We start from the raw sequence: 24240 nt of genomic DNA, 5'->3' as shown, positions 1-24240 counted from the left end.
CCACCCAAAAGCCTGAGGTAGGAGGAAATGCTTCGAATAAAATGCTTCTGCTTGCCTTGATTCCCGTACAACTGAATCACATGAGCATAAAGGTTCAAGATATCTGGAGAACCAAAAAACACCTGCCAGGTGAGCTACTTAAAACTGTAACGATCACAGGGAGTTGTGCAAGTGCGTTCAGCTCTGGGCCATGGTTTCAGGGTGACAGTGAAGCCACGGTGTGCGCAGAGGCGGGTGACCCGGCGCTGACGTGCAGGGAGACAGCGGATGGGCCCCGGCCGTCCCCTTGGGAGAAGAGAAGACCTACATCCTAGCTGCCTTCACCTCTTCACAGGCTGGCAAAGAGAAGTGAGGGGGGCCTACCGCTGCTTTCCTAGACATAAGAAATACCTGGAAGTTACGTGGATAGGTTTCGACTCGACAGAATGAAAGATTTCTAAAAAGGTGAACAGCATTTGCCAACAATGGAACGAGCTGCATTGCAAAAGAATGAGCTCCCAGTCCCGGAAGGACCCAGACAGAAGCGAACAGCCACCTGATGGCAATGGTCAAGAAGGGCTTCCTGTCTGGGGTGGAGATTCTGGGGAGAGAGTGAGCCGGGGGACCCCTTTAATCCTACATCCCGGTGAAGGTGCCGTCTGGCTGCTAGTGTTGACGTCAAAGTGGAAGAACTCGATGCTGCTCTGTGAGAACGGAGGGCGGCCCACGGGTTGCTTCTGAGGGAACCTCGTTGGCTTTATCACGGATTTCTCAGACTCTGGCATCTCTGCTTCCTAGGATTCTGGCTCTTTCATCTTAGCTCAGAACCATCTTCCTGTTGCAGGAAAACTTTTTACAGCCAGAAGAACGTTTTCTCTCCCACCACTGGCCTAGCTGATACTGCTCTCAAGACCCCGGACCCGGCTGGTGAGGAGGGTCGTGCTGGAGAAGCGGGCCCTAGCGTGGAGACTTACATGTCATGCAGCCCTGAAGAATAGTAGGACAAGGTGGGGCTGGGAGAGCGAGTCTGCGGCCGCGCTGGCTTGGCTGAGCGAGCCGGGATGGAGGGGCTGGTGGACAAAGGCTTTGAGCTTCGGGGCGGAACAGGTGGGGCGTTCAGGAGCCGGCACTCTTCCCTGACCTGGCGCAGAAAAGAACACTCCGGGTTAGCAACAGACTGACAATGCCACAAGGCCAGCTCCACCCCGCGGGGCCAAGACGCTGCTCCTCAGCAGTCACCGCAGGGTGGTCGGAGGGCAGAGAGAAGACCAGAGCAGACCAGAGTGAAGGGACGTGCAGAGGCTGCCAGGGGTAAGTAACATCAATGCCCTTCACATCTTTGCTGGGACAGGACGATGTTAAGAGGAACTGCTTGGCAAGTGCCAGCTGCCACGGAATATGGCAAACAAAAGAGCCAGCGATACATGAGGTCATACCCGAACCAAGAGTATTAAGAAAACAAGGGCACAAAGGCAACCATGATCTTCACAGGGGTCTAAACTCTCCTATCCAGTTGTTTAACCACTGTTCAAACTGAATTCAGTTTGATCCAAACCTTAGGGACCAGTAGACCTTCTTCAGTGTCAAAGCTCTTTCTATAGTTATGCTCAGGGCATTTCACATGTAAATGTCCACGTGACTCGCCTGGGGATCTTGTTGTTAACCTGTAGGTTCTGATTTGGGGACCAAAGTGGGGGGCTGAGACTGCACTTCTAATAAGTTCTCTGGAGATACTACTGCTGCCGGACCATGGGCCACTCTTGAGAAATAAGACTGTAATTGGAATAATTAAGGCAGCTCTCCAAAGCCTCCAAACAGTGCTTTAGTTGAGCATCGTAATGCCTCAACCCTCTCACCCTCCCTTCATCTTCACATCAGAAAGGATCTAGGTGACCTGTGATGTCCTTGGCTTCAGCAAGGTCCCCTGCTGTCACTCTGCTTTGTTTTCCATTCACTACGGGCGGGCGGGCGTTCAGAGTAAGACTCTTGAATGAAGTTGGACATTTTCTATGTACTTCTCTGTATCAGACAGCAGGGGGCAGCTTAAACCCGGTTCTGCTACTCTACCCTGAAGAACACAGGTATAAACAGAGCCAATTCTGACTTCGTCAAAAACACCCTTGCCTGCTTTTAGGCTGTCTTCACCAATTTCTTCACTTTTGCCTCCAATTCCTCCCTGTCCCAGCAGCCCTGGGGTATAAAGACAATGTACTAGTCAGCCCTCATTAGCTTTGGTATTGCATTTGCTTAAGACCAAACGCAAAGGGTTCATGTTACGTGGCATTTTCTACCACCTGCACTGCACATAGGCCTCTGACTGGCCTCCCAGGCCTGACTCACAGCCCAGTGAAAATCAGATGGGAAGAAAAGCCATGCGTCCATGGTGACCGGGCAAACCTCAATTCTAAGCGAAACAGAAGCAATTTTAAAAATCTGACCCGTTGGACTTCTTTTGGGGGCTGGGGATCATTGCTCTCCCCCCCCCCCCCCCGGCCCAGCCAGAGGATCTACTGCCCTACTTGCTGGGACCCACTGGTTACAGTTTTTCATCTGGAGCAGCTCTTTAGGCTAAAACAAAATATGCCAACAGCTGCAGGCTTTCCCCTTTTGAGCTTTTAAGAAGATGGTAGTGGTGGGTGCTGGCAGGAAGAAACCTGGAGGAGGGGAGGTGTGGGTCAAGAGAGAGGACCGCTGGGCTGGCTCAAGGAAAGGCGTATTCCACACTGGGATCTTAAGAAGCTGAACCCAGCAGGACGTTGGAAAGCCCTGGCTGGGTCAGCACGGTCCCTGGCTTGTGCGAATATACCCTGTTTACGAAATCTGCCTCCTTAGTGAATTGTGCAGCAACCACTGGGGTTTCTTTTCTTGCTCAGCAACATCTGTAGAAGCTAGGATGGGTGGGTGTAACTTGATGAGAGATGTGTTTGGTTGTGTTTATGCTTACAGTGTTTGTTATCATGGAAAATGTGAGAAGGTGAGTCTGTCAGTTAATTTTCTTGTTTTTAAAATGAACACTTAGTCATTCCTCAATACCGGGTTCAAGAGGAAGAAGAGGCAAACACGGTAATGCTGAATCTGATTTAGAATTTCCTGAATTTTGTAATTAGTCATTATAAGTGCGACATTGCATTAGAGACTGCTTACCTAGAAGCCCATTACCGTTTGCTGAGATGTCACTTACGATATGCATTATAATGTAAAGTAATTCACTGGCCTAGGTCTTAGAATTCAGAAAAACCACTTCTGGTGGAATCTGACCTCTGGGAAGTCCTCTCTCCCTGTTCTTAAAACCAACCCCAGGCATTCAAGGTCACTTAGAGCTTGTTCTGCACCTCCTGCCATACCTGGGCACCCAGAGGGGCATTCCGTAGGTTTCCCACGTGAGAGGAGATGGGGGGGCGCTGCAGTGCAGCGAAGCATCTGTAGGCACAGGGCCCTAGGAGGTGAGCTGGGGCAGGCGGGGGTGTTCACACTCAATTCCAAACAGCATCTGAAATAGGGACAGCTTTTGGGGTCGCCACTTCAGGAGTTAAAGCATAAATGGGCCCTGGCTGGTTGGCTCAGCAGTACAGCCTTGGCCCAGCATGTAGAAATCCTGGGTTTGACTTCCGGTCAGGGCACAGAGGAGAAGCGCCCATCTGCTTCTCCACCCCTCCCCCTCTCCTTCCTCTCTGTCTCTCTCTTCCCCTCCCGCAGCCAAGGCTCCATTGGAGCGAAGTTGGCCTGGGCGCGGAGGATGGCTCCATGGCCTCTGCCTCAGGCGCTAGAATGGCTTCGGCAGCAATGGAGCAACGCCCCAGATGGGCAGAGCATCGACCCCTGGAGGGCATGCCGGGTGGATCCTGGTCGGGCACATGCGGGAGTCTGTCTGACTGCCTCCCTGCTTCTCACTTTGGAAAAATACAAAAAAACCCCAAAACCCAAAAAGCATAAACGTCCATGTGTGAGAGAGTGCCTATGTGTGACTCTTACTCTGGGAAGCTGGATATGGTCTCTGATGCATTTTCTGCTGTTACAATGATGAGGCAGTTTGGGAGTACTCATGTGAGTGCAAAGGGGAAGAACCAGGCTTATCTGAGACCCATTTTAGAGATAAGGTAGTGAAAAACAACTAAACAAAAAAATGACTTTAAAAATCCCAACCATGACAAGAATTCAGATGTCATTCTGTTGAGGTACAAAATGTGATACCCCGGGCCAGTGCGCAGGGGCGGCCCTGGGGGGACCAGGGCGCCGAGGACCCAGCAGACCCATACCCACGGGTTCTTTTCAACTGGCTGTGGGGTATGTGCTCCTTCAAGTGAAGTCACACTTCACCGCATTTTGTGGGGAAGAGGATACGCTTTGGTGGAATGTGTGTATTTTGGGATTCAGAGGCTACAAATTGTGAGGTTTACTGTACCATGTTGCTTCCTCCTATGTCCTGGAACAGTCAACACTGTCCTTTCCTTTCCCTTGCCTCTCAGTCTGATTCAACGTGGGTCGTTTCTATCCAAGAGGAGTGGAGCCACATCTGACATACATTTTATCTGACAATAAAGGCAATTTACAAGTCTGGATGGCTAATCGCCCCATTTCCAGTTTTCCCTCATATTCAATTTCACTCTTAAATGCTACATTTTCAGCACATTCCTTCTAAAGCCTCAGTGTGGCCTTCATTATGTTACTTCCCATCTCCAGTGGCCCCTCTAATGGCCGGAGAAAGTCCAGCCACTCCTCCCTTCCGCTGGGGCCCTTGGCTGTCTTTTCAGCTATTTTCTTCTTGCTAGAAGAAATTATTCCAACCTTATTCATCTTTCTAGTCATTTCTCCCACCCTTCCTCTGTATTAACACACAGGTCCATCCAACGTGGTCGATTCAGTGTCACCTAAACACCTTGTGTTTTCCTGCCCTCTCCCCCCGTTTCAGCTCCCACTGCCCAAGCCCACCTAAATGCCAGTTCCTAAGGCCTAGCCCAAATGTCACATGCTCGTGCTAAGACAATCACAAACAGGCACCAGTCCTGAGCACTGCTCCTGAACTCTGCTAACATAGTTCATATTAAGTTACTTTCCATGTATAGTCAGTTGGTAGGGACTGTCAGTAGTGTTATTACTGCCCTGTGGATAGCGGAATTTGGGGATCTGTCACCTCTCATGCAAATATGTCATAGAATACCAGGTAGAGGTTAACAGATGCCACCAAAAAAAAAAAAATACAACAAAAGGTGCTTTTATCTTTTAAACATATACCATAAGAATGCCTTTTATATCTTTATGCGAAAATTATAGATAAGTCATTTAGGATGGACGTTAATTTTTCATGTGTCCTCATAGAAATGTCAATCTAGAAGAAAAAAAAATGCCCACAGATCTGGCACATGTCACCGCCATCAACTCCACCACCACCACAGCTGACCTAGTATTAGTGAAAATGACAGTGATGGTCTTTATAAACTGGGAACTGTGGCTTTCATCGCCAGCAACCCCAAGTGGTTTACTCCTATTCTAAAATGAGGATATAATGGAATCCGCCATGCCTGGGAGACTGGAGCCTTCTCTTCATTTCCAGTGCAGCATTTAAGACTGAACTGCACTCACAGCACGGAGGGAGAGGTCTCTGCATTAGCAGGAACAACGCTCCAACACTGGTGCTCAGCAGGGGTAGGTGTTCTGCTTTGGTGCAGGTGTCATTATCCATCGCAGATTATGGGGGACCTTTGCCTTTGGGGAGGTAATGTCTGGGTATGAGTAGCATGGGTGTTCAGAGACTCTCCCAGTTCCCCATTCCTGACAGGGTCAGGGAGCACGGTGTGGACTCCCAAGGCCGCGGGAGAACCGACACCCACCCACGCCCAGAGCCTTGCTTCGCCAGAGGTGCCTGGGTCGGAAGCTTTTCTTTCCAGCAGTTACATTTCCAGCATAATTCTCTCCTCCTTGCTCTTCCAATACATGTCTTCCCTTTTCTACAATGCTCAGTGGTTCACTTCTTATCACACACAATATCCCATTCTCTGGGATTAAAACAAGTGCCCTTGTTATTCATGCAGGGCTAGCCCAGGGCTCAATACAGAGCTAATTTATTGTAAATAATAATAATAATGATGAGTTCTCTACTTCCTAGATCAGTCTATGAGGCACACAAGATGGGGCAAAAGTAGGTCTACAGTTGTTTGTAAGGAAAATGATGCAATAATTAATGAATAATAATATAAGAATAAACTGTTTCATGTACTCACAGCTGTAAACCTACTTTGCCCCACCCTCTGTTCTTAGTGTGGTATATCCAGGTTATTGGATATAAATCTAACACAATGGCATGATTTAATAGTGGGGGTTTGAAGTCAGCTATAAAAGGTGCCTATCCTGGGGACTACCAGCTGGGATGATAGGAACCACCCATTTCCATGGTCCCTACATTCTCCAGAACATGGCCATCACCTTCCCTCTTTCTACATACTACATTAATTCCAGTTTGCTATTAATTTGTTCAAATATATGTAGTATGCTTATCGTATGCTCACCGAGCCAGTGTTTGAGTATACGAAAAGAAGTAGCTTGTGGAACTAATTGGTTGGGGGTGGGGGGGGGGAGGGAGAAAAGCATCTAATTGAGATACAAGTTGGCAGTGTAACAATAGAAGTAGGAGCAAGGGTGAGCGGATGCACCAAGACTTTATTCAAGGTGTCAGGAGAAGAACAAATTCATAGGGAATTTCACCGAGAAGAAGGAAGAAGAAATGACCAGTGTCAAAGGTACATGAAAAAACCCACCAGAGACTCTGGCCTGGGGGCTTCGATGAGGAGATAAATGCTGGTGCCATCTGTCAGACAGAAACTCAGAAGGAAGAACAGTCTGGGGAGAAACCAGGTTCCGTTTGAAAATGACTGAGATGATGGAGCTCGACATTCTACCGATAGAATCCGAAGGGGTGAAGGCGTGGAGATCTCAAAGGAGAAGCGAAGAAGGCCGAAGAGGGTGGGCGGATGAGAAGGCAAAGAAGGAGAAACACAAGTGACCACATCTCGTCACTTACAGAACAGAGCCATGCCCGAGTGGTGTCAAAGAAGCCAGGGGAGAGGTGAGGACGGCTGGAGAAAGAGTCAAGGTGGAAGGATGTCAGGAAGTCTGGAAAGGTTTGCATTTATGTCATAGTTAGGTCACTGGAGATCTCAGCAAGAGATCTCTCAAGATGACGCTTGAGTCAGCTGAGGGGAGCGGAAGCCAGATAGATTCCAGTGAGTCAAAGCTAGAACGGGAGGCGAGGGTAGAGTTAGTGAGGACAGATCATCTTTTCAGGGTTACTGGCTGCAAAGTAAGGTGAGCCAGTTATTAGAAAGGAATACAGGATTGAAGGAGGCATGCATATATATATATGTGACATGTCATTCATAGGTAATGTGTATAAAATACTCCAGTTCTATGTAAGGTTTGAATTTTTATATATATTTTATATATATAGCTTGGAAGAAACTTGAAAAATGTGCCTGGGTATGTACATGCACCCATGTAACCCGGAGGCTGCGTGCACGTGAACCCTGGGCACATGGGCTCTCCTTTCACTGAAGACAGAAAGGAGGACACACACTCAGCTATTGCTCCTGCCTTCGCCATGCCATCAATCGCCATGTAAAGCAAAAAAAGTAATCAATGGCAGCTTATTATCCAGCAGCTAAAGCAAATATGGAATTGAAATATACCCAATAGGACACATGGTTTTGACTTTGAAAAGCTTTCTATTTCTATATAAAGGCAGACAGCAAAGTCAAAGCCCAACTCCAATCTGTGGTCAAATCAAACGCATCATTGAATAGGGCTATTTTTTTTTTATTTTCAGAATACCATTCAGAAAGCTTAACTTGACTGCCTACCCCTGGAACAGGCATTTAACCTTCCTTTCCCCTATCCATTCTCTACATCTCTAACTCTTTTTAGTTGGGAGGGAACAGAGCACAGGGTAAAGAACCAATAATTTGTCAACAGTGGAAAACAACTTCCTCTCAGCAAATAGCTGCAAGTGAAAAATAATGCATGAGAATCTGTTAAAGGTACAAAGCTCATTGTCATGTAATAGGAAAACAGGGTCACATGCAGATAGTTAGAGGATAAAAATTCAAACCTTACATAGAACTGGAGTATTTTATACACATTACCTATGAACTAATTTCTTTCCCTTGTGACAATAACTTTCTCTGGTACTTCCTAGGGATGAACAGAATATAAGAAAGAAAACACACACCCCGTGTTTAAGAAATAGCATAGTGATGGACTGGGGGCTTTTTGGTATGATCATGTTTCTTGGAAAGTCTTTGTTTGTTTCTTGGAACTCCCTATTTGTTGTCTATGGAAGAAATGACATGTTCACAACCCTTCACTAACGACCAAGGACACAGCTTAAGAAAAGTAAATGGTATACTTACTATGATATGTTTTTGGCTTAACTGGTTTTCTTTCTTTTTGAAAAAAAAAAAAGTCAATTTAATAGCAGTGGTTACTCAACTTTTAAATCAAAGGCAGTGGGCCTGGAGCCACCTGTGGATAAGGCCACACAGTTCCCTATCTATAGTCTAAAATCTATACACACCTATGGGTGAAAGTCTCCTGTTTCAAAGGCATATGGACAGTCACCAGAGAGATTCTGGAATACTTAGGCAGGGTAAAGATCACTTTGTTTCTATGCAGAAATGATTCAGGAAATATATATATATATTACAGATAAGCTTGATTTAAAATGGGGCTCACCTTTACTATGAGTTTTCTTCTCTAAAAGTCAACTTCAGGATGGTCAGCAATCCTAAGAGAGGAGTTTTGTAACCACGCTTCCTTGAACTTTGTAACTTTGCCTTCACTGCGTGCCCTCTGCCCTGTATTTCACATTTCTTCCCACACTCCCTCTCCCAGATAACAAAATCATTACAGCCTTAAGAAATCTTATTTATAAAGAGGCTTTTATACAAAGAGTTCATAACCCTGTCATGTACCCATCAGGGATATTTTCAGCCAAATAGAAATTAAAGTTTTATAATGACAAGGTGGCAATAAATGAGCCTCTATTTGATTAATGACACAAGGGCAGATGTGATTTACAGTCAAAATTCCGATTCTCAGATGCATACATTTCTTGTTCCGATTTTCTACACTGATGATAAGGACCCAAGACAGACCTGTGTCTGAATGGCCTCCAATTTCCAAGCCTCAGGGGAGGGAGGCAGAGGGGGTGCAGGAGGCCGCTTGCTGGGAGGCAGGAGGGCAAGTGGTTCTGAAAAGAACACTTGTTCAAGTTCTAGGGTGCTTCCATGGACTCAGAGAAAGAATATGCCATTGGGGCCGAGAATAAAAAGACCTTTCTGAACAAGGAGTATAATAATACATGACATATACATTTAAATAGTATATAACCCTATTAATGCAATTTTATGCAAGTGTTATCTAAGAGTACAGATCTGAAGCAAAAACCATCCTACAGAATATTATAATAACTCTATTAACATTGTAATTGTTGAAACTTTTAATGGACACAGGAGAAAAAAATTTCTTGGCTTGGAAGGTTTCATTTAAAAAATAAATAACCTACATGAAACTGAAAGCAATTAGTTTCCAAATTACTAAAACACAATAATAGTTTAGTCCTTATTTCAATTAACAAGTGGGAACGTAGGTATATGGCTTACATAACAGAGTGCTCCTCAAAAGTTGTAATTAAAATTAATTAAATGTCAAACGTCTTAGGAGACCTCATTAATTAGTGAAATCTTGAGTGAATCCCTTTGAAGAGCAATTATTTTGAAAAGTAAATATCACTTCCAGATTAATATTTTTAGTACCAAAACTTGAGAACACGAATAGGTCAGCTTCATTTAAGAAAATCTGTCCTTTAATGCCTTCTCTAATATTAATACTTGACAGAGAGAAAAAGTCCACGGGCAAAATAAAATAAAAATTCAGAGTAGAATCAAAATTCTCATAGCCACTTTTGTCAGTTTATAATGAAACTTATTTTTGTAGCTTTTTTTTTTTAGACTTTGGGTATCACATGAGGGCCCTGGTTCTGTAGGGTGGACACATCCAGGGCTGTGACATCTGGTAGCACTGTGACCTAGCCTAGCCATGCTCGAGAAAGAATTATTCAAGGCAATGTCTCAGCTTTGATATTTCTATACAGGCTTGCCTGGAAATTTCCAGTTTTGACGTGTCTGCAGCCTTTGAGCCACAGGTAGCTTATTCATGGGCACGCTAAGTCTCCCAAACCCCTGTTCTCCATTACAGAACTTCATGTTTGTGGGGTCCACAGGATGCCGAGTTTTCTGCAGCTCCTTTTTTGATTTCTCGTGATTACAAATTTGGCGCCAGAGCTGGATAACTATTACATAGCACCTAGCTGATCAAGTAGACATTTTATAGTCAGATGAAAAGAATGTTTTACTATTTCAAAACTTAATTAGGTTTTTGTAATATCTTGGAGACCTAGGAAATAAAATGATCAAACGCATGTTTGGAATGTGGGGACAACTGGCTCCTGCCTGGGTTTCAGGGCCTTCGATGGTCTGGCTGTGGAGGTAGATGTGCCTGTCACCCCCATCAGCCACCATGCCTCTTTGGAGAGGCTTTCTACCCTAGTTAGAAAAGGACAGAGGAAAAGATTCCCCCCAAATCATTCTTTATCTGACCCTAAATCAGAATCCATCCTATGTCAAGTTACTGCTATTATTTACTGAATGCTAGGGAAGGTGTCAAGTACTTTGTATAATACAATGGTACAATGAGGAGGTTATTACGCCCACAGGGAAGGACTCAGGGAGGTAAAACATTTTGCACAAGGTTCAAAGCTACTAAGTAGTAGCGTGAGGATTTCAATCTATGTGTGGTTCTTAGACGCCAAGCTAGTCTCCTCCGATTATCTATCACATGCATGACAGAACTCTCTGCTTCCCATTCAGCGACACAGAGAGAGGGGACATGAACACTCCCAGGATGCTTGTATTTCCTTTCATGTTCTCATCAATTGTTCGGCCTGTCTAAGGCACAGACATACCAACTCGCATCTGTATAGCTCAATCAGGCACTTACTGAACTAGGGCCAGTCAACAGACATGAAATTTACCCTTTAATTCTTATTTTTCTCAATGCCATCAACACAGTATGCTCCGTTACAGGAACTGTATTTATGATGAACTTTCCGCCTTACACCAATGCACATGTGCTACGATCCATCTTGCAACTCAATCCCTACACCCTGTTTCTCACAGGCAGTGGGGGCATCCCTGTCCATCAGAAAGGTTAACAATTTCTTCTTCAATATTGCAGTAAACCTTGGTTTAAACCAGCACTTTACAACCAAGAACAACTTCTATGATTTCCTTTCATGAATCTCGGGAATCACTATAATGTCAACAACTAACCAAGACTAATTACACCTTTTTTTTCTGTTACTGAAGAAGACAGATATTAATTTCTGGGTTCTCAGCTCCCCAAGTGGACACTGCTGCTTCAGTGGTTTCAGAAGAGCTGTGATCCTGCAGTTTGATATTCACCGAACAGATCCAAGGGGTCCGGAAGTCAGACATTCTATTTATAGAATGTCACGCAATAGAAAGTCTTCCCATCATTGCTCTCCAAAATGGCACTTCTAAAGAGGAAACACAAACAAAAACAGCTCCTGCAGACTGTCGCTCACAGAAGGTATCCGGGTAAATATTTTAGAAATAATAGCCAATACCCAGAAAACTGGGATTATGGAGAGAGGCCCACAATGTTATGAAATAGAAGTGTGTTTAGAATAAATGCATAAAACAGTAATGATAATCCACTTGAGACTGTCAAGTCATTCTGATTTGAGGGCACTTTGCACAATTTATGCAGCAGTGTCACCATTTAATGTGCTGGGCCTGTGCCCTCAGCTTTGGGCTCATCTGCAACAATTCTGTGGGATACAAGTGGCTGCTTCTCCTGTAAGCCTGGAACCAGAGCTGTTTACTTTTCCCTGAGACATTCCTGTTAGGAAGGGGATCATCTGTCATAGGCTGGTGAGGTAAGTGGCAATTTTGTTTCTTAAAAAACCATATTAAACAATCTTTACAAAAATATATGAGGACTACAGCCTAATTATAAATAGCCGTATCAAGTACAGTTAACCCTCCGAGGCGCACTGTTTGACCCACAACCCCACAACCCAGGACATGGGTGGGGAAGCGTGGACAATCACACCCCAGCCGACACCGAACGGCCGCGCGAGGCGCGCAGGGAGCGTTACCGACAAAGGGGAACAATGTCTCCTCGCTTTCACCAACAGAAACAAAGATGGTCAACATCTATCTGCTGGACAGAGAACCCAAATACGTTTTATAACTCAGGACATGGAAGCAGGAAGTGAAGAACAGAATTAGAGGAAAAGAAACAGACTGACATACCCTGCCCTGGGGTCACTGTACCCCTAGATCTCCGCGGGGTCACAGACTGCAGCAAAACCGAGTTCACTCGCCCATTACCAGCTCCGCTTCCCTTACTGTGAAAGACACGCTTGCTCTGACTGTTCCATTGCTTCAGCACCTTCTGTTCCTGAAGACCGGGCCAGACCTGTCCCCTTCCCAGATACTGTCTCAGTTGGATGCTGATGACCATCTTCAGTTATCAGGCAGAATAGCTACTGGACACATGGCATGTCCCTCCTCCAGGAGTGACTCCACCGTAACTACCCAGAGAGTGTTTACTGAAGTCTGTGGGCGCACTCTGAATTGATGCCCCATTAAAGTTCCCTTTTGAAAATTACAAGCTGAAGCCACATCTAACAATTGTGACGTCCTCTGGGTCCCACACACATCCTAAAGATGGAAAACTCATTTCAGGATCACAGAACCAATAAAAAAGATGACCTCATTTCAAATGTCTCATTTTTTAAAGTAAATTAAATGACTTCAGGTATTTATAAAAAATCGTTATGATTATAGCATTCTGTAAACACTGGGCATGCTCTGAAAAGATTCTCCTACGTCGTAAGAAATTACAGCTTAGGCTGGAGGCCAAAATATTTTCTTTCCCTGTAAGATTTGCTTTTAGTTTCAAATTTAACATTTTTCTTTTTAGTATCAAGATAGAGCCTCAGTATTTACATTCTTACTAATCTTAAGATGAGCCACAGGGGGGAAAAAAAAACAGCAACTAGTTTCCTATATTTAGAGCTGATTACATAAATGACTCTGGGTGTGACCATAATGGATGAGTCAATCAATCAGTCAATAGACACGAGTCTCCACTATGTGCTGGGTCGGTCCAAAGTTCTATAGGAACAGCTCATGGGGTCAGGCCTCAAAGCTTCAGGTCACATCAACTACAGCTGAGGTGAGATACACTTGAAATTGCCTAGAGTTCGGTACTTACTTGCCAGAAAGTGTGTTTTCACTTTTTACCTGTTTTTTGGGAACACTCTCTGACATGGATAAAGGGACCAATGACTAAGCCCACCAAGACTTCCCCCAGATACTCCACAACCCCTACTGGGTACAGAGATCTCTGAGCTGGGGCCTTACCGTCCCTGGGAGATCCTACAAGGAGCTGGAGAAAGTCTAGAGCTGCAGTTTCTGGGGAGTTCTTACGTCCTAGCACAAACAGCCAGGGTGGGTCCTCTCTCAGGAAACTGCGACGAGGGCTGTGTGTGGGTGGTTGAGCAGGACACCTGACGAAGAGCTGCCCGATGTCCCGGGCTGTCCATCACCGGGCTCCAGCCTTCCAGCCACCACTGCCCTTCTTCCACCCGCGTCCGCCCTGTTCCGCTGGCCCAGCTCAATCCTGTTTCTCCTCACCTGTCAGCTTCCACACCTTGGCTCATGCCATTCTGAAGTGCCATTCTTTCTCATCTCTCTGCTCTTCCAGTTCGTACAGAGTCTCTCAGCTTATTTAAAATGTCATAATCTCCATAGAGCCTTCTCTCGTTCATTACCCAATTAGAAGTTTCTTTCTCCTCCAACTCCCACACACATTACCCACTGTAGCTCTCTTTCATTAACTACCACACTTGAACTTGTATGACAGCCATCTCTGTTCACCTCTTGCCTTCCCTGTAAACTGAGAGGTACTAGAAATCAGAGTCCACGTCTTACTGATGATGGTCACCTTCCCTGTAAACTGAGAGGTACTAGAAATCAGAGTCCACGCCTTACTGATGATGGTCACATTTCCAGCACCTCACCTACTGAGTGATTCTGTGGTTTTGAAACGGGGCTCAGCCCAGCTCTCAGGGTCCCAGACGGGTGTCCCGAGACCACCTGGTGGGGGCAGAGACCACTCAGGGGCACAGGGAGACCCTTTCCTCCAGTCTATGCTTCCATCAGAAGGGTTTTTATTTTGTCTTCTATTTATTGTGTAATATATATATATTTTTTCCCTTTCAGGATTCTACTGAAGATAGAAAAAACAAACAAAAAACAACCCTGCAACAGATATTGTCAAATAAATGAAGAGAACTACACCCAATGCCTCTAGTGCTTTCTCCTTTCAGATATAATGAAGTCCAACAATCAGAAATGAATAGCAAAGGGTCAGAGTGCCTGTCAGTCAAAGACCATGGTCAAAACAGAGGGCCCTTTCTCCTCTCCTATAATGACCTTAAGCCCCCTCAAGCTCTGACTGAGTTATATTTAAGGGAGTAACCGAGTTACCCTGGCACCTGGCTCTGCTCTGGCATGTGTGTGTGTACATGAGCACACCCACTACACTTTGATCCCAATGTAACCTCAGGGATACAAGGAAGAGATATAAATTATGCTGATGTCTCTTGACCCCTCCTCCCCAGCCCAAATATACATCTACTCCTCCTTCAGTCTTGCTGGTCACTGTAAGTGCCACTAATATCCACTCTGTTGCTCAGGCTAACAATCTAGGAGTTTCCCTTGATTTTTCTCTTTCCTTCACTACCCTCATCCAATTGATCAGTAAATACCATCTACAGTACTTCTAAAACATATTCCAAAGCAGCCCATTTCTGCCTGCCCACCAGCCTACCAGCTGCTGTGGCTCCCGGCGCCATCGCTCAGCCCTCTGGTACTATAATCCCCTCTTTCCTGTCTCCTGGCTTCTGCTCTCTCCTCCCTATTATCCATTCTGTAGGCAGCCGAACAAGTCACGTTTAAACCTCTCCTGCTCAAACCTCTCAAGGAGTTTATCAAACAGAAGAGTAAAACCTTAATCCCTAACTGGTAAAAAATAATCTAGCAAACCTTAATACAGGGGTCCCCAAACTTTTTACACAGGGGGCCAGTTCACTGTCCCTCAGACCATTGGAGGGCCGGACTATAAAAAAAAACTACGAACAAATCCCTATGCACACTGCACATATCTTATTTTAAAGTAAAAAAAACAAAACGGGAACAAATATAACATTTAAAATAAAGAACAAGTAAATTTAAATCAAGAAACTGACCAATATTTCAATGGGAACTATGCTCCTCTCACTGACCACCAATGAAAGAGGTGCCCCTTCCGAAGTGCGGTGGGGGCCAGATAAATGGCCTCAGGGGGCCGCATGTGGCCCGCGGGCCGTAGTTTGGGGACCCCTGCCTTAATACTTCGCTCCATGTTAAGCAAATTTGCTCATTCTGATAATCTTCTGCTGGGCAGTCATCCTCTCTTTAGAAAAGAAAACGAGTTAGTGGACGACTGAGCCGAGATGGAAGGGGCGGCAGGTCACTCAGCAACGGAAAGGACTTACGGCTTCCGATTTGGGAGGCACTGGAGGTGGAGGTAGGGCAATCTCCGAAGACTTCATTGCTGGTCCCAGAGTCCCAGGGGCAGGAAGAGGAGAGGTTGCACATTTGGACCGGACAGAACCTCTAAACTGATCACACCTGCTCTTCTCACTCAGGGAGCGAGAGAGAGGCTGGTGGCTGGGGTTGCTGTCCTCCAGCCACAGCTCTTCATAGGGAAGTTCTGACTTTCCTGGGACTCCTGTTGATTCTTCACTAGATTCTGGGAAAAGGTAGTCGCTCCCACTGTCACCCGAGTCCTGGTAAGGGAGGATGTCATGAGGGAAGGGGGCCCACTCTCCCCCGAGGTTCCTGCAGCCATGGAGGTTCACCTCACTGTTGCCATGGAGATTGTTGCCATACACACAGACAGAGAGCCGATGGAAAGACTGCGTGAGCTCGTCGCGAGCATAGCTAAGGGAATTGGGCATGTGGTTGTGGCCAGAGCACCGGCCCTTTTTGGGGCTCTTGCAGTCCTCATTCCAGTCGGTTTTCACGTCCCGGACTGCCCGTGAATACTCATCGATGTCGAACTGCTCTTGACAGATACTCAGCCAGTGATGGACCAGGGTTTCTGGCCATATGTCCCCCTTCACCAGGTGTTCTGGGAGACTAAACTTGGGGACAGTCAAGTGCAAAGGGAAGTGCATGGGGAGGATCTTGTTATTTCGCAGCACACAGCAAACCACTACCGTCTTGGTCTGGATGTTGACGAACTTATAGCGGTGCCCCTCACGGATGAAGTGCAGGTCGTACGGATTTCTCGGCGGAGGACTGGGCACAGTCACATTCACAGGAAGCCTAGTTTTCTCCACAATGTTGCGGATGGTGTGCTCTCCCTCCTGCATCTGAAGCTCCAGGGGACTTCGGGTGCTGAATCTGCCCTTGCACTGGAAGGGAAGGCTAATGCTTTCGTTGGTCCGGTGATTCATGCAAATGAGGCATGGCATTTTGCCTTTTCCCAGCTTGCTGATGGAATTGAGCTTCCCGATCTTTTTGAAAATTGTGTTGAGTCTTGACTTTTCCTTAAAAGTCTTTGCATAAAGGATTTCTGCCTGCCCCATAAGAGTGAGTTCATCCCCAGTACACAGGGTGATGTTGTAAACTTCAGTATCCTCATTGCATTCACCGGAAGCAACCTATGAGAGGAGAAATCAAATTTGAGGTTAGTATCCTTCAGTCTATTCACACAGAGGAGCAGAGAACTTTCCTCTTAGGATACACAGGCACGTACACAAAGGAGAGGGAGGTGTTGCTCAGTATTAAATTTAGCCATTCCATTTTTAAAATAGTATTTATGTGGCTAAGAATAACAAGATGACATTAGTTCAGATTTTTAAAAATATGCTTTGTTCTGAAAAAAAAAAAAGAAATCTGTTCCTTAGTAAAAATTGGGGAAATAGGCCCTGGCCGGTTGCCTCAGTGGTAGAGCGTTGGCCTGGCGTGTGGAAGTCCCGGGTTCGATTCCCGGCCAGGAAACACAGGAGAAGCGCCCATCTGCTTCTCCACCCCTCCCCCTCTCCTTCCTCTCTGTCTCTCTCTTCCCCTCCCGCAGCAGAGGCTCCATTGGAGCAAAGATGGCCCGGGCGCTGGGGATGGCTCCTTGGCCCTCTGCCCCAGGTGCTAGAGTGGCTCTGGTCACGGCAGAGTGACGCCCCGGAGGGGCAGAGCATCGCCCCCTGGTGGGCAGAGCGTCGCCTCCTGGTGGGCGTGCCGGGTGGATCCCGGTCAGGCGCATGCAGGAGTCTGTCTGACTGTCTCTCCCTGTTTCCAGCTTCGGAAAAATACAATAAAAAAAAAATTGGGGAAATACACAGGAATAAGACAAAAAGAAAATAACCCCATGAGCCTAGGTCACAGATAGCTCTGGTTAATGGTTGATCAATATCCTTCCAGTTCCTTTTCCTGTGTAGCAGCCTGTCACATGGATAATTATTTTGGGACATTAATATTTCATTATATCTTTTCCAGTTAGAAAAATTGCTATCATAAACACTACTAGAGAAAATTCCTTTTTTTAAAAAAATATTAAAATTTTACTGAATTTTCTAAAATTGGAATTGGGATAGATGTTCACTGAAAGAAAGATTAGAAAATACAGATACTCAAGTGAACACATTCTATATACTCTTAGCACCAAAGATAAGCTATGTTAGCAATTTTATGTAAATAGAAAAAAAAGAGATGTATCAATCTACCTTAGAGATATAATTTTGTTGCTGAGTTTCTCACTATAATTGATTCATTTTCTTATGTATACATATATAGCATCAATTGTAAGTCTGATCTAACATATGCCATTATATATGATGTGCCTTCATTTATTTGACCAGTTCCTTATTGTTAGACAGATGGGTTTTCCCAATGTTTAGCAATTATAAATAGTACTACAGTTAACTTTTTTTGGTGTGTGTGTGTGTGTGTGTGTGTGTGTGTGTGTGTGTGACAGAGACAGAGAGAGACAGAGAGAGGGACAGATAGGGACAGACAGACAGGAAGGGAGAGAGATGAGAAGCATCAATTCTTTGCTGCGGCACCTTAGTTGTTCATTGATTGCTTTCTCATATGTGCTTTGACTGGGGGGCTACAGCAGACTGCATGACCCCTTGCTTAAGCCAGCAACCGTGGGCTCAAGCTGGTGAGCTGTGCTCAAACCAAGTGAGCCTATGCTCAAGCTGGCGACCTTGGGGTTTTGAACCTGGGTCCTCTGCGTCCCAGTCCAACACTCTATCCACTGCACCACCACCTAGTCAGGCTACAGTTATCATTTTTATAGTTCAACTATTTCCTTGGAATAAAGGTTCAGAAGTAGAATTACATGGACATGGCTATCTATATGTTTGAAAAGTCTAATATGTATTGCCAATAGTGCTCCATCAATGTTATCCTTATTTATACTTCTTCAAGTTTATAAAATTACCTGTCTCCTCTGCTAAATGTTTGATGTTTACTAATATTAAAGGTAAAGCACACATCCTGTATTTTTATTTTGAATAGCTTTGATTACTGGTATGGCAAGTATTTTTTGGTATTTATGTGTCTGGCTATTTAGATCTCTTCCTTTGTGAATTGTTTATGTGTGTCTTTCACCCATTTTTCTATTGGGATAGTCATCTTATTGATTACTTTTTATGTAATGTGAATATCATTTATACTACATATTTTTCTATTTGTTGCTTGACTTTCAGTTTTATAGCGTATAGCTTCTTAAAGTACTAACGTTTTTTTCCTTCTAAGTAGCAAACATTTTCAAATTTTTCCTTTGTAATTTCATCCTTAGATATTATGCATCTATTAGTTGAGAGAATACAGATCAGTGGTTTTGAACTGGGGGTAATTTTACCACCACCTGCTAAACCGTGGGAACATTTGATAATGTCTGGAGACACAACAAAAGATTATCCAGTCCAAATTTCAATAGTGCCAAGGCTGAGAAATATTGATATAATTAACCAACGTTTTTTCTAGTATTGTGATGGTTTTGTTTATTAACCATTTAATTTATTTAACCAATATTTCTTTGGTGGATTGTTTAAGGTAGGAATCTACCTTTAGTGTTTTAAACAGTTCACCGAGTGTCCAGTGTACTCCCTAAACAACCATTCCCTTCACATATTATAAGTGTCTCTTTTATCATATACTAAATTTATAAAACATGTACACTCAAATGTATAAATATATATGTGTCTATTTTGGGGCCATTTTATCCTAATGACTTTTCTTCCTATTTTCCCATCAAAATTACACTTTTAATCTCTATAGCTTTATCTTACATTTTCAGATCTGATAACAAAAGGCCTCACTTTCGGTTATTCTGACACAAAACATTTTTGGGTGGTAAGAAACAAGAGAATCAATGTCAAAAGTCAAGTGACACACTTAGAGAAAATATCTGCTACAAATATCACAGGCAAGTTATATATATATATATGTATATATCCCTAATACATAAGCAACTTTAAAAAATGTCCAAAAATCCTCCAGAACAACAGGCAAAAGTCATGAAAAAACAATTCACTAAAAGTTGCACAATGGACTTATAATCTATGAAAAGATATTCATTCAACTTTTAAAATAAGAGACATGTAAATTAAAATTACATTGATACCATTTCTCACAAGGAACAGTCATAAACATTCAAAAGCCTGACATTGTACTCAGTAAGGCTGTGGGGAAATGGGTACTCTTGTTCATAGCTGGTGGAAATGCAAAATGGTGCAAGCTCTGTGGTGAGGAATTTGGTAATAATCTAATTCAACTAAACACGTGTTTATCCTTCTACCCAGCAATCAAACTTCTAGCAGTTTGCCCTGAAGACAGTCCTTCAACAGTATGAAAATTCATATGGACAAGGTTACTCACTGTAACAGGCGGTAGGGGAGGGAGGAAGCTGGTGGAAGGGTCACAGGAGGAAGGGATACCTCTGTGAGTATACTTTGCCATGGAGCTTTGACTTTTAGGAAGTATGCTAAAGTTCTACATATTCAAAAGTAAAATTAGTTATCAGAATTAAAAAAAAAACCTTAGATTTGAATATAAATGAAAACAGATGAATCTAATTATATTCCAAATGAATAAACTAATTACGCTGGAGACGGTAACCCAAGTAACTCAGGAACACTGCTTTTGACTATATGTTACTAGTAGGGAATGCCTACCCCTGCCCCCACTCCCAACAAATATTGTGTTCTTCCAAGGTCTGCTTTGCACAGGATATGCATACAGTGATTTTGAAACAACTTCCTACATACTGTAGGACTGAACAAATAAGTAAATGTATTGATATTTTGGGAGCCAGAGAATTCTCTGTGGAAGGAAGGACAGAAATATGGCTTTGGAAAAGGCAAGAAAGAACTCCATGGGGTTGCACTGGAATTAGTTATCAGCATTAACTCAGAATTTTAAGAAACTACACATGAGTCCGTTTAAGGTGACTTAATGAACTCAAAGTTAAGTACTACATTTTTTTTCAGTAAGACCTCAACTCAACTGTGCTTAACTTTAGACTCAGTACTGTATTCACCTTGCCTTCATGTGGATCCTGTGCTTCTACACTGTAGGAAGTTTAGAAATGTAAATAAACAAACAAACAAGTACATTTTAACTTTTTATCTGAAATAACTGCAGGTCTGCAGAAAAGTTGCAAAGGTAGTACAGAGAATTTCTGTATACCCTTAAGCTTTTCCTATTAACATCTTATATAACCATGGTACGTTATGAAACTAAGAAACTAACATTGAGCCTGACCAGGTGATGGTGCAGTGGATAGAGTGATGAACTGGGATGCGGGTCCTCCAGGTTCAAAACCCTGAGGTCACTGGCTTGAGCACGGGCTCACCAGCTTGAGCGACGGGTTGCTGGCTTGAGTGTGGGATCATAGATATGACCCATGGTCACTGGCTTGAGCCAAAAGGCTGCTGGCTTGAGCAAGGGGTCACTGGCTCTGCTATAGCCCCCCCCCCAATCAGGCACATAAAAGAAAGCAATCATTGAACAACTAAGGAGCTGCAGTGAAAAACTGATGCTTCTCATCTCTGTCCCTTCCTGTCTGCTGTCTCTATCTGTCCCTCTCTCTGATTCTCTGTCTCTCTCTCTATATATATATAAAAAACAAAAACAAAAACAACTAACATTGATACAATACTATTATCTCACAAGCTTTGTTTGGATTACACTAATTTTTTCCCTCTCCTGTCCTTTTTTCTATTCCAGACCCAAACCAGGCTACTACATTGCACCTAGGCCTTTGATCTGTGAGTTTCTTGGTCTTGCTTTGGTTTTGGGGCTCTTGACAGTTTTGAAGAATACAGATTAGTTTTTTTTAAAGCTAACAAATAATTTATAAATGACAGTATTTGGCACATATGAAGGCTTTCTTTTTTATTCTCTTGACTTGGGTCACCAGGAGTCCTTATAAAGATTCATTTGCTATTAATTCTAACTTTTGGGTTATCTTGAAGGCTTTTACTTTCAGCTAGCATCTAGTTAAGCTTACAACAATATAGATCAAAGGTCAGGAAACTATTGCCCAGGGTCCAAATCTGGCCCACTACCTAACTTTGTAAATAAAGTTTTATTAGGATTCTGCTATGCCATTCATTTATGTAGAGTATATGGCTGCTTTCACTCTATGACAGTGTCAAGTTGCTGCAACAGAGACTGTATAGCCTGCAAACTCTAAAATTACAGAAAAATTTTGCTGGCCCCTGGTATATAGACACATGGAAAGAACTATGGCCTTTGAAAATTAATTGGCACAATACAATTAATGGTAAAATACTATTAACTAAACTACAAGCTGAGTTTCAATTCTGCTTTTATTGTGAGGTGGGCTCACAGGAAGTATTTTACTTTTTAGAATGTTAGTTTCTTCACCTATAAAAAGGGAATACCACTATCTACTCTGTAGGCTAAATCAATGTGTGCAAACAACTTCTTACAATGTTTGCATATGGTAGGCTTTCAATAGTGACCATTATTGTTACTTATATTAATAACAAAACATTTTCATTCTTACAATTGTTTCACACTGCCTTCCACATCTCTATACTTTCATGTTAGTTTCTATTCGATCCACTACTGTTTTCAAGCCCAAACCACTACTACTTCTATGCATGTTCTTTTCTTCTGCACTGTGAATTGTTCAAGTTTTTTATTGATGTTTTATCCCAGAATAAGACTTAATGTTAGAATAGGTCCTGAAATATCATTACAGTTATGTCTCAAAGGAAGTGAATGTACTAGTCTTGAAAACGCTCAGCTGCATTGCTATGCTTCCTTCTGATTGAAACTTTGTGAAAAACTTGGCAGTTCATCCACTTGGATCAGGATGGAGACAGGGATGTTGAGAGGCAGGGTTCTCATGAGACTTGAGAAACACACACGTTCACTCTCAAACAAACTAGTTCCAGCTAACATACAGGGAGCCAACTGCTTTTCTCAAATATGAAGAAATAATAAAGTAGATGTCATTTAGCTCTTTAAATTGATACTTACTATAATTTTCCTAATTTATCTTTATAAATATACTCCTTTCAGAATGAATAAATTACAAATCTAGTAAGTACCTCACACCAAATGAATGGAATGAGAATGTCTACACAGCTTTTGAGATACAAATCAGACAGTACGTGCCCAGATTAATCAGATGAAAATTATCTCTTCTAAATAGCACTCTGGGCACATTCAATAGTTTTGTCAACATTTTTGTGTATGTGTGTACTTCTAAAGGAAGTTATTCCTACTCCCATACATAAAAATGCATAACATATGCGAGTACATCTGTAATTTCATGCCCTCAACTCTGATATCATCATTAATGTGAGCAACTAGTTCTGAAAAAAAATTATGAGACTAACGTACCGACCAATCTTGTGGTCACTGTCAATGACAGATGGAGATATCTCATAAATAAATGTTCTTCCTTTGGCAGTTGAGCCAGTCTCTTCTGGTTTCTACAGATGTGATTTATTTGCATAATTTCTTTCCTTTTTAATTTTTTTTTTAATAGCAAAAGAAACAATGTGTTCTGTCTAAGTGCTCTGGTATGCATGCCTGGTTAACATTTCCAGTTTCAATGTTTCCTGAGAGGAAGTAATTCAAAGTGTATTATCTAAACAACTCCAATAGGTCTAATCCAGGAAACTATCAGGGTTTTACTCTTCATCATAGCATTCAGAATTAATACTCTATGGTCAAGCAACATTTTAAAGTACTGATAGAAAACTTCACGCAGATACATACACACACACTTTCTCTAAGAACAGTTGTTTGAAGATTGAATATGTAACAGATTAAAATTTCATATCTTGGTAAAAATCAGGATTGATCTGACTGATCCATAAATTAAATAGATAACATTTGATTAGTATTAGCACATTTCTTCCCAAAGTTCAATTTTTGTAACTCTTTCCTTTGGGAAAATGGCAGAAAATGAGAAAGAAAGGGTATGAACAGTTCAGATAAATGTCAATCCTGAGCCTGACCAGGCGGTGGCACAGTGGATAGAGTGTCGGACTGGGATGCAGAGGACCCAGGTTCGAGACCCCGAGGTCACCAACTTGAGTGCGGGCTCATCTGGTTTGAGCAAGGCTCACCAGCTTGGACCCAAGGTCGCTAGCTCAAGCAAGGGGTTACTCGGTCTTCTGAAGGCCCGTGGTCAAGGCACATATGAGAAAGCAATCAATGAACTAAGGTGTCGCAACGAAAAACTGATGATTGATGCTTCTCATCTCTCTCCGTTCTTGTCTGTCTGTCCCTATCTATCTCTCTCTCTGACTCTCTCTCTGTCTCTGTTAAAAAAAAAAAAAGTCAATCTGGAGTGTCTTTTTTTGTTTTTTGTTTTTTCACAGGAAATAGGGCAAGAATGACAAGTACAATGGCAATAATTGAATCTGTGATGCGCACCAGATGACTTGCCAATTGGTGGTTTTTCAGAGGAGGTCTTAAAACCTCAGCTGACATAAAAAGCACCAGTCTGTCTTCAAACACTGAAATAATTAACTTCACAACTGTATCCAATTTATCATTCTGAATAAATCTTAAAAAC

The 24240-nt window shown here is 43.3% G+C and overlaps 1 protein-coding gene across 2 annotated transcripts in view; it reads right to left on the bottom strand.

Moving 5' to 3' along the window:
- GAREM1 (GRB2 associated regulator of MAPK1 subtype 1) overlaps positions 1 to 24240 on the bottom strand; it is a 200502-nt gene that overhangs the window by 5564 nt on the left and 170698 nt on the right. For both annotated transcript variants that reach the window (XM_066352633.1, XM_066352634.1), the window contains exons 4-5: positions 15659 to 16831; positions 954 to 1120 (exon numbers count right to left, since the gene is read on the bottom strand). In XM_066352633.1, the coding sequence (XP_066208730.1) occupies positions 954 to 1120; positions 15659 to 16831 (1340 nt within the window). The remainder of the gene's footprint in view (positions 1 to 953; positions 1121 to 15658; positions 16832 to 24240) is intronic.

The sequence above is a fragment of the Saccopteryx leptura genome, chromosome 11 (genome assembly GCF_036850995.1).
Source record: "Saccopteryx leptura isolate mSacLep1 chromosome 11, mSacLep1_pri_phased_curated, whole genome shotgun sequence".
NCBI lineage: Eukaryota > Metazoa > Chordata > Mammalia > Chiroptera > Emballonuridae > Saccopteryx > Saccopteryx leptura.
This window is presented reverse-complemented; position numbering and strand designations above follow the sequence as displayed.